The sequence below is a fragment of the Berghia stephanieae genome, chromosome 8 (assembly GCF_034508935.2).
Source record: "Berghia stephanieae isolate SIO BIC M18660-M18661 chromosome 8, UCSD_Bste_1.3, whole genome shotgun sequence".
In the NCBI taxonomy this organism is placed as follows: Eukaryota; Metazoa; Mollusca; class Gastropoda; order Nudibranchia; family Aeolidiidae; genus Berghia; species Berghia stephanieae.
Window position 1 is genome coordinate 39,347,754 of NC_088367.1, and position 11,508 is coordinate 39,359,261.

General features: G+C 40.0%; 1 protein-coding gene across 1 annotated transcript in view; it reads left to right on the forward strand.

The window, feature by feature from the left end:
- Nucleotides 1-26: 26 nt before the first annotated feature.
- The window catches only part of LOC144978657 (methylthioribulose-1-phosphate dehydratase-like), a 21,785-nt gene continuing 10,303 nt past the window's right edge, over nucleotides 27-11,508 (forward strand). The window contains exons 1-4 of the mRNA XM_078924976.1: nucleotides 27-228; nucleotides 8,288-8,382; nucleotides 8,640-8,688; nucleotides 10,505-10,622. Of these exons, the coding sequence (XP_078781102.1) occupies nucleotides 178-228; nucleotides 8,288-8,382; nucleotides 8,640-8,688; nucleotides 10,505-10,622 (313 nt within the window). The 5' untranslated portion in view covers nucleotides 27-177. The remainder of the gene's footprint in view (nucleotides 229-8,287; nucleotides 8,383-8,639; nucleotides 8,689-10,504; nucleotides 10,623-11,508) is intronic.

Below are 11,508 nucleotides of genomic sequence, written 5' to 3' on the forward strand. Positions count from 1 at the left end.
CAATGTGACCATTAATTTGAACTTTTTCCGGTTTAACTGCAACGGGGACTTGCCGGTGTGCCGGGTTTTCTGACCTTATCCGACCTTTAACTGTTGACTGTTGACCTAAGGTCAAAGAAACACGTCTTGAGACGCGCTGCACATTGTTTATCTTCATTCTACCGATAATTTTACACAATGAGCAATGAAAAAGGAGATAAATGTCAAGATTATAGTTCCCTAGATGAGGTAAACCCTTGTCCGATGCACGAATCTAACCAGTCATTGTCCTTTAGTAACGTAGTAGAGAGGTGGGCCTTTGGCCTACCAACCTCCGCTGCACGTCCAACTCGCCTTGAGCATGCATTCACGTAAAATATAAAGATTTTTCTTAAAAACCTACCTCTGTTTCAAAAACTAGCATCTTTCAACTTTCTAAGAAACATTATGATTTTTCAGAACTTTAGTTCGTTAAAAAAATACCGGCCAATCGAATGAAAACGAAATTTTGTTGTTTACACGGTTCAAAGGAAATGCCGTAAATAAGCTTTCATGGACTTCCTGTGTTGTTTTTATAGTGTCACGTGACCGTTTTGAGAAATTTGTCGTCTGCTACAAATAATTAGACCGGTAGGGGGTAGATATTTTCGTTGGAGCAGAGAAAAAGTGAGTATTATTTCTTGGACTTGTAGAGAGGCCTAGGGTCCACCAGCAGTCAAGTTGATTGAATAAAAGAAAAAAAGGCCTTTTTTATCCGCCGCCACCACCACCATGAGAGTGGAGAGGGGGGGGGGGGTTGCATGATGAAGACGAAAGGGAGACGTGTGGCTTGGTGACGTAGAGCTTGTCAACGATGCTGGCAGATGTTCTTAACCCCTTAACAGCGAAGCAAATTTTTTGCTTTCAGATAATAGTTTGCTTTTATCTTTATTATTGTTAACGGAGAATACAGCTTTTCCACCAAGAGAGCAGTCAGACTATCGCAACTCGGACTTCAATTGTCTATAATCGTTTTGCCGTTACTTGTCTTTTGATGAAAGAGGATTTGGTGTAGGTCAAAGATCGTTGCATTGCTACTGGGTTTGCTCTTCCCCCCCCCCCCCCCCCTCCTCCTTTTTTTCTTCTTTTTTTTCAACTTAGTATTGTTGATTGCTATTTCCTTTTTTTATGATTAGCAAGTGCCGTAGGAGTCTCACAGGATGCAGGAGTACTGCAATTAACCCTTTGCCAGTAAAATTGATTTTTTTGTTTTCAAATAATAGTCGTCATTTATATTATTTTTTAACGCAGAAAAAAAAAACGTTTCCATCATAAGAGCAAACCCAGTAGCAATTCGGACTTGAGTCTGATTTGTCTCCCGTGGTGTCGGTATTCGGACTCAAAACTCCAATGTGCAAATACAAGACCTAAGCCTAAGAGCGTGGAACTGATAGAAGCAGAAGAAGAGTTTAAAAGAAAGTTTGGGCACTGTTATTTCCCTTAGCATAAGAAGTGACACGGGCCAAAAGTTGTCCCGAGGTTCCCTCTGTGGTGAGAGGGCCAATGGAGACGAAGGGTTGAACCGTAGACTAAATCAGCGGGGGAACAGCCAGAGTCATCTCGCCAGGATGTACGAATCCCCAGCAACACAATGGGTATCTCCGAATACCAGTTAGTGCCTGTGGTCCGGGCTTTCAGTGCTGCCTTCAGTTGGCGATGGAATCGTTCAATCATCCCATTTGCTTGAGGGTGATATGCGGTTGTTCGGTTGACGTTGATGCCCAAACACCTGTTGCACTCTGTCCAAAGTGCCGATGTGAATTGTGCGCCACGGTCGGAAGTAATGTTTTCAGGAACACCGAATCGGGAAATCCAATGGTGTATCAAAGCTTGAGCACCGGTAGAAGCATGAGCATCTGGAAGAGGAATTGCCTCTGGCCACCTCGTGAAGCGATCGATGACTGTAAACAAGTAAGTCATACCTTGGCTGATGGGTAGTGGTCCAACGAGATCAACATGGAGGCTACTAAATCGATTCGTTGGTAGTGGCCGGTCGACAAGTGGTGCTCGGGTGTGCCTATGCACTTTGGAAGATTGACAATGATGACACTCTTTACACCATTTACGTATGTCTCTTTTCATCCCATGCCAAACGAAACGTTGACTGATGGCGCGTTGTGTGGGCCTTGCGCCGGTGTGGGAGAGACCGTGAATCTGGTCAAAAATTTGTCGAGTCCATGACGTTGGAAGAATGGGGCGTGTTGCGCCTGTTGAAGTGTCACACAAGACTGTGGATGAACCAAATGGAATGTTCTCAAGTGTAAGACCTGTGGTATATTTGCGATAAGATTCCATTTCCTGTGAGTGAACCTGGTCATATGCAAGTTTGGTGAAATCAGTAATGGAACAGATGCCTGAGTCTGTGGGCGTCATAATATTAAAACGCGAGAAGGCATCAGCTACCATGTTAAATTGACCTGTGATATGCTGAATATCAGTGGTGAATTCGGCGATGTAAGACAAGTGTCTTGTTTGTCGAGGCGAGCGGTCAGTTTGACTGATGAGAGCGGAGACAAGTGGTTTGTGGTCTGTGAATAATGTAAATGCCCTATCTTCCAGGAAATGCCTGAAGTGTTTGACAGCGCTGTAAGCGGCGAGCAGTTCGCGGTCAAACGCACTGTTTTTTTTTCTGTGGCTGAGAGCTTCCTAGAAAAGAAGGCAAGCGGGACCCAGTTATGACCTTGCTTTTGTTCAAGTTGTGCACCGACAGCTGAGTTGGAAGCGTCAACTGTAAGACTTGTTGGGGCATTTGGTAGGGGATGGTGAAGGAGACCAGCGTGTTTCAAAGCCTCCTTGGCCTTTTCAAACGCCGTATTGCAGTCATCAGACCACGTGTGGGATAAATCTGTGGTAATAGTTTAGCAAGCCAAGGAATCAGGAATCGCTGAAGGCCAGCACGGTCAGTGGGAGGGGCACTGTCACGTAGAGAGGCCACCCTGTCCGGTAGTGGAAGAATCCCTTCAGCAGTCACACGGTGGCCAAGAAAATCCAACTCGCTAACACCGAAAACGCATTTCGCCTTGTTGATCACAAGTCCGTTTGTAGAGAGGAGTTGAAAAAGTTCCCGTAAGTGTTCAATATGTTCTTTATGTGAATGACTGGCAACCAAAATGTCGTCAACATAGACGAAAGCGAAAGGTATGTCTCTCAAAATGCCATCCACGAGTCTTTGAAATGCTTGGGCAGCGTTCTTCAAGCCAAATGGCATCCGCACGAATTCCCACAACCCAAATGGCGTAATGATTGCTGTTTTTGGAATTGACGACTCTGCCATGGGAATTTGATGATAGCCCCTAATCAGGTCGATCTTGGAAAAGGTGTTGCATCCAGAAAGGCGGCTATTGAAGTCGTGAATATGAGGTAGAGGATACCGATCATCTTTGGTCACAACATTGAGGTGTCTGTAGTCACCGCAAGGCCTCAGTTGGCCATCCGATTTGGAAACTACATGTAGAGGGGATGCCCATGCTGATTTAGAGTGACGGATGATTCCCATCTGCTCCATCTTGAAGAATTCAGCCTTTGCTGCAGTCAGTTTTTCTGGATTGAGACGGCGTGCTCGAGCGTGGATGGGCGGCCCATTGGCGATTATGTGATGCTCCACGCCGTGTTTGTTGCGACGAGATGAGTTAAACTGGGTAATGACAAGGTCTGGAAACTGTTGAAGGAGGTCAGAGTATGCAGTACTTGGGTGCACTGAGAGGCCGGCAAGGCTTATGGGTGAATTAGTATATTTAAGTGGAACAGAAATGTTGTCCATAGACAAGAGTCGTTTTCCTTTTAGATCAATTATCAGGGCGTTAGAAACAAAAAATCCGCACCCAGGATGGGACGTGTCACATCTGCCAGGTAAAATTCGTGATTGAGGACGTGATTAGATTTTATTTCTAAAGTGATGGTGCGTTTACCCCAGGTTTTGATTGATGTTCCGTTTGCAGCAGAGAGTGTAATAGAAGGTGTTAATGTTCTGCGGTCTTGAGTTGAGGCGGGGTATACAGAAACATCAGCACCAGTATCGATCAAGAAAGATTGTCCCAAACGTCTATCATAAATGGAAAACGTGTTTGAATTTGGATTGCTGACCGATTCCACGTTCATCGACCAGCCGAAGCGTTTCCCGAAGAAGGCAAGTTTTGTTTGTTTCCTTTGAGTTTGAGTAAACTGGAAAATTTACAACCATCTTGGCAGCGACGGGCGTCTGGTCCAAATCGTTGATGATAATAGCAAATAGAGTTGGGCATGCTATGTTGAAGAGGCTGTCCACGTTGGCGGACTGTCTTAATTGCAGCAACAGTCTCCTCTGACTGTGGTCGTGTGGTTGTTACATCCTGCTGAGGGTAAGTCAGGAATGGTGATGAGGAAATATGTTGCACACCGGACATGCGTGTCTCCCAGATCCTGTCAGCTGCCTCAGCCAATTCTTCTGTGTCTGTAAGATTGTGCCCGGCTAAAATGCCTCGAATGTCCGGGGAAGGTTCATGAGAAATAATGCACGTTTCAGAGTGACAGGGTCATCATTCAGTGCATTTATCTTGCGCAGTAGAGCAGTTGGGCGTTTGTCACCAAGACCATTAAGATTAAGGAGTTCTGTGTCTTTCTGGGTCTGGGATTCGGGGATTTGCCGAAGGTCTTGATCAAGGCTTTTTTTAAGCTGCCATATTTATCAAGATGTGGTGGGTTTACTAGCAGTGACTGAATTTCTTCTGCAGTATTTATGTCAAGAGAACTGACAACATAGTCGTACCTTGTCTGATCCTGAGTAATTTTCTTGGTGTTGAACTGTGCCTCCACTCTTGCGAACCAAGCCTCCGGTGATTTAGTCCAGAATTCCGGGAGCTTGATGGAGACAGAGTTGATTTGTTGTTCACGGAAGTTGGTGGAAGCAGCAAGAGCCTGTAGTTAGCCTGTCAAATTCGCGACTTGTTGTGAGAGATCTGGTTGAGCCATTTTACGTATTCGCGTCGGGGTCACCAATGTAGAAATAGTCAGTAATGATACAATAAAGTAATAACAAAATCCGTGTATTATTGCTAACGTTTAATAGTGGATAGAACTTGGATTGATTGTATGGATCAGAGGACGAACCGTCCAAGACTAAAAAAACGGAAGTAAACATTGAATACAATAGAAGTGCGTCGTAGTGCTTAAAATGTAAGACAAATGTTCGTGCGAAGCACCGACAGAACTGGTCGCCACAATATAATGTTCTAGAAGGGGATTTGGGAGGGGGGAAACTTTTTAAAAAAAAAAAAAAGTTCCCCCCTCCCAAACCCCCTGCTAGAACATTATAAAAAACAAGAATACTGGGGATGTAGAAGCTTTCGGAAGGCCTCCCGAACAGTGTTCACACCTTTTGAAATATCTAACATCGCGATTGGTCATTTTGTTCAGCTTGACACATGGGTATGTTTACAACTTTCATAACAAAGCAGCGTGTTTACATTTTGTTAAGAAATATCCAATTATAGAAAGCAACAAATCATGTGATTGATGACTTGGTTGTACGAAAACATAAATATAGATCGCTCCCATGTAACTAGTTCATTTTCAAATGTCAAATGGCTCAAAATTAGAACATTTTATACTGATAGAACTCTACAATTCCATTTGTTTTTTGAAATTCTGTTGAAAGTGATGCCCAGAAACCACAAACTTGTAATGCTGGAAAAGTTTGAATTTTCAGTGTCTTAAAGAACAATTTGAATAACTTTAGCCTACCTTGTTCTTTCTGTTCTCTCCCTTTTTCATCGATAGGTGAAGCAGATGGGGCGTGTGTGTGGTGGGGGGGGGGGGAGGACGAATAGATAGAGAAGTTGGGTATTGTGGTGACACGCAAAGTGACGTAGCCCACAGGCCTCATTTAGCTGCGTCGTTTAGCGAGAGAAGGGAATGGAATCTGGAATCGTCATCTCAACATCATGCCAAACATGAACATACCTAGCCTAGTGCTCTTACTACTAGAACTTCAATATTTCCTGCCACCTTGGCTACAAGACAATCAAATCAAAAGAAAATCATTGACCTCCTTTAGCTAACTAATGTTTGACGAAAATGAAGAAACAATAAAATCTGATCACGTGACTACGTAAAATCTCGCAGTCTTGGTTTCGTAGGCCAACAAATAAAAGAAAACACTGGTGGGCAATAGTCCAATTCTACTATTTACAACACTGGTTGGGAATAGACGCATGGCTTGTACCTCTTCTTCGGACTGTAGGAGGATTACACTATCAGAATATGTATTCATTTGCCCTGATTTTATTTGGATATCGTGTATAGTTGTTAGAAAAGCCGTCCTCTAGACCACAGTTACTTTGTCTGATTTTCATGTTCCTTTTTAATGGAACTTTTACACTCTTTTCTTTTTAATATCTAACTTGTCCTTCAATTGATCAATGATTTTGTCTTTGACGTCATATAGAGCGGATTTAGACTACCTGTTGAGAGTAATGATATCATTATTGTTATTTTCATTTGCATAACTTTTATGTAATTGTCTATAATTAAGATAAATTGAATTTTTAAAAAGAAGAAGCTAAAAATAAAACCAATACTATATTCGGTGTGACTATTCAGACTAGAGTCTGAATAACGTGTTGATTGACTTAAGTCCGAATAGCTGCAGCCCTTTAGTAAATGCTTAAGGCTGGCCATTGGCAAGAAGCTGCTAGTGCTAACCGACGTGTACTTATTTACTTATTTAAGTCTAGCCTTTAGTGTGTTGAAAAGCAGCGAGAATTAATCTTCATGCTTTTGACAGATCAAAATTAAGGTATGAGTACTGTCACAGTATATATTGTTATTGTAAGGATTCACGTCAATATCATATCACCCCTATTATTGTTACGTTTAGAAACACTACTATAGTTGTTATTTGTTTTGACTTCCGTTTCCCACTTTGGAAGCTTATCCCTGAAGTCAATAAAGCTTCTTCAAACTAATCAACTCAATCTTGTTGTTTGCTGATGTCATAAATAAATATTACAAGTACGTTTCAAATATTCGCTCTTCGTTTTCAGTGAATCAAAACTCAGGTAGGATATGTCACTAGAAAGAGCTTAAAATTTTACATACATCATAGGTTTAAGCTCTGTTCTTTTGTAATAGAGAGTACATTTTCACTTTTACAACTACCAGTTCTTATCAAATCAACTTGTTGTTAAAAAATCAAATACTGCCACTTATATTATATTACTTAATCTTTTAACCATTATAGACTTTCAATTAGTTGCAATGTCCAATAAATATTACTATTTAAGATAAGTTTCATTTTTATAAGTGGTGTGATTTTTCTAATTTGAAAAACAATTTGCGGAGTCGATTGTTGTTTACGACTTCAGCCAACGCCATTATTGCATACTGTGTTTCCCATCAATTTCGATATTGCAAATGATGGCAAACATTATGTTTCATCAGGTTATAGTATCTTTGCTTAGGGTTGAGGATGGGGGGGGGGGGGGGGTTGCCAAAGATAAAAAGAGGACAATCCAAGGGGCGGGGGGGGGGGGGAGCTCCTGATAATTTTTTTTAAATCCCCTCTTTAGATATGCTGTGAAACTACGGAAGTCCTTCCACTTGCTATCCTTTTCTGGGTGGACAAGGGGTCAGAAAAAATTTTGGCTGCACCCGGGATTGATCTCGGTCCCTTTGCATGTGAAGCTAGTGCTCTACCAACTGAGCTATCGAGACACTCATGAAAGAGATTGCCATCCCAATAATAGTAAAATTGTAGTATTCTCTATGTTACCGTATGATTACCTAATACTAATACCTTCCTTTATATTCAGATTAATGTTGCTTATCACTTAAATCAAAATTCTATACAAAAAAAAAATAGATAAAAATATGAATACAGTATCAATTTATTATAGTGATACCACCAAGAAGATTGTGTGTCAATTCATGGTAGACTACTTGGTTTCAACTTGGAAAAGGTACCAAATTCCTACACGATCAGTTAGCATCATTTATGACAATATTTCGAATTACAGTTCATATTGAATGGTATTAATGTCAATTTTTATGTGAAGTTCAAGATCTTCTGATTGCTTTGAAAAAGAGTGTTAGATAAACGCATGAAAAGGTTTTGTGACACACTCTGGAGCATATGGATTTGGGGCTTATACGGATTAAGGGCAACCTACCCTTGTTGAATCTTGTTTTCTTCATTTTATTTGCGTTCAACCCCAACATTCATCGTCTACCTCTACGTTCAATTCTCACAACTGAACAGAGTCTTAAATCCATCATTTATACTTGTTTTCCACAGGAACACCCAAGAAAACTGATTCCGAGTTTGTGTCGACAGTTTTATGACTTAGGATGGGTAACAGGCACTGGAGGAGGCATGACCATCAAGAAAGGGTAAAAAATTTCAAATTTTTTCTCTTGTTTAAGCTAATTTCAATCACATCATTCAACTTTCAGAGATGAGACTGAGGCACAATCAAGTGTGATAAATCAGGTAATTGAAATCCGTGAATTTCTTTTTTTTTTAATCATTTAATATGCTGTGGATGAAGATTAATGTAGAGCATTACTGTTATATATTTGGTTTTAACTATATTCCTATTTTTCATCTGTATAATTTTTCTTTCTTTCTTTTTCTTTTGTCTAAGCAGAAATGAGATATTCATTGCACCATCAGGTGTTCAAAAGGAGCGAATCAAGGTAATCTTTTCCTTGAAGTCAAATGTTAAATCTTTATTTTTAAGGAGAGGGATAGTTACAACTTCCATACAAGGGTTTCTTTACTTTTTAAAAAATGGAAGTACACAGTGCAACCTCTGGATAACAGCAGAGACCTCTGGTCCCTATTTTTTGCTATATGTTATTAGTATAATAAAAACCTCAAAATAGTGACATACATTTTAGTAAAACCCCTGTTAAGCAGCATCTTTATAACAATAATGGGCAGTTGATACAGATGCTTGATACCCGAACATTGTCATCTCATACTCTTAATCAGTGGAAAAAAATGCTTTTTTCCCCTCTCAATGAGATCACTTTGTTACGGACCAATCAGAACACATGTTTACTACACTGCATGGAATCAGCACTGGTTCATATGGAACCAGAACAAAAGAAATTTATCAGTGGATGGAACTCTAAAGGGTCCATTAACCATCCTTGTTAGTGTAAGCAACCTGTCTGAGGTCAGTGGAGGTAAACTGATATCATGCAATGCCATGTCCAATGGGGCAATTATGGATATTTATGGTCTTATAATATGTTGGAATAGCCTAGAAAACAATAGCAGCCTCTTTCACTTTATTATTTTCATTTGAAAAATTAGCCCAAATTAAATGTTATTGTAGCAAGGATTCCTTGTATTGTAGTTATATCTGGTTGGGTTTTTGTTGCTTTTTTTTATATCGCAGGATATGGATTTACTAATTTTAAGTGCTTGTAAATGTTAGTGTTCTTAATTTAAAATTTCTGTATTCAAAGTTCATCAATAGTATCGAAAGGATTTTTATTAAAATCAAAGCTAGATGTGTGCATCTGTGTTCCTGTGTGGTATTATCATATTGGCACTTGATTTTCTTGATTTATTTTTAGTTTTGTTAAATGGCTTTCGAGCACTGTTTACGATGAAAACAATGACAACACACATTGGAGAGTGAAAGCGTAACTGGTATATCCTTTGTAAACTGGAGAAAAACACATTCTAATGTTGTTGGGACGTGTGTTCTCTCAGCCATTGGTCCATGCATCACACTGTTTTGTGTTCTCAGGTCTCACCACAATCCCTTTTTCTGCCATCTTGAAAACCTCGGGGATGTCGTTATCCAGGGGTTGCTCTGTATTTGTCCATTATTTTGTGAAATAAGTTATGTCAGAGATTTAGCTATCGCTGTTGAATATGATTTTCTCCATATTTCGAAATCCAAGAGATTTGGTAATCTTTATGCAAATACATTTTTATTTCAAGGGTGAGAGACTCGAGCTAATCTTATTCATCATAACTACCACCACTGCTACAAAAACTGCCACCACAACATCATTGCTATCATGACTATCTTTAATATTAATACAAACTCCCCCATCACATCATCATCATCATCACCACCAATACCACATCATCATCTTCATCATCACTACCACCGCTACTACAACCTCTTCCACCACAGCAAGATCACTACCGCAACCACCACATCATCATCATCACTATTGCAGCCACCACGACCACATCATCATCACGACCATTATTACTACAACCACCCCCATCATAATTGCTACCATCACTACTGCAACCAACAACGCAGCATTATCATCTTAACTTTTTCACCACACCATCTATATACTTTACTATATGACATATGGAACATTTTTTTTAATAATTTGATACTCTTCCCGCATATCGTGGAGTTTATGGTCAGGAAGAAATCTTGAATTTTTTTTTTTTTGCTCCTGAAGTTGTGGGAACCCTGATATTCCTATTTCCTCTAAATTTTCCATAATTTGTTTTATTCTTTTTCTGCAGCCAGAGGACATGTTTGTCCAAACCATCAAGGAGGAAGATATTTGTTGTCCTCCACCCCACAAAAAACTCAAGAAGAGTCAATGCACCCCTCTGTTCATGAATGCCTACACCATGAGAGGTTTGTCTGAACACGCTTCACGTCTTGTATTTGTGATTAAATTACACAGCCAAGAATGCATTTCAATGTGTAAAGAAAAGAAGAAAAGAAAAAAAAAACAATCTTTAAGTCTACTTACACGTTTAAAGTTTGAATTGGTTGTTCTTAAAGCTCAGCACAGCTTTAGTAATTAGCTCTACTCCCTCAGTTTTTACCCGAGATTTATGGTTCAATCATATAGATTATGATATGATATGATATGATATAATGATATAAGTCCAGATTTATGTAGGCTTTTACAGCCTTTTATCTGCTCTTGTGCATTCGTGAACGTATTTAATTCACGTCTCTCAAAACTGGGCATGCCACATAGTGGAAGGAGGTGTCTGAATTTAACTTTACAAACAGTATTTTTCTGTTTCACAACGAGCATTAAATGATATAACAAAGTTAAAATGATTGATCTCTTGGGGAGAGAGGATGGGGGGGGGGGTGGCAAGAAGACATAGAGATGGAGCTAATGGAGTAAATGGAGATGACTAGACCTCGCTCTGAGAAAGTCTGCAACAAATGTCATAAAGCAGGCTCTAAAATGGAACCATTAAGGTAGTAGAAAAAGAGTGCTAACCAGGGTGATGAGCCTTAGTTATAGGTCCGCAGATCTGTACAGGTACAAGAGATTGAAATTAAATCATCCCAGTCACTCGTTTTTCTCCTCTTTTCTTATTTAAAGTGGTCCTTCACAACCAGAAACCCATGAAGGCGATGTTTATCTTGTTCTTTAGTGTTGTTACAGACAATAGCAATTACTTACTCCCCTTTGGATTGGACTCTTTTTCTATTGCAATGTACTCTCCATCGGAACAGACCCAGCTACCCAATCACTGCAGGGTTGACAGAAGTATCA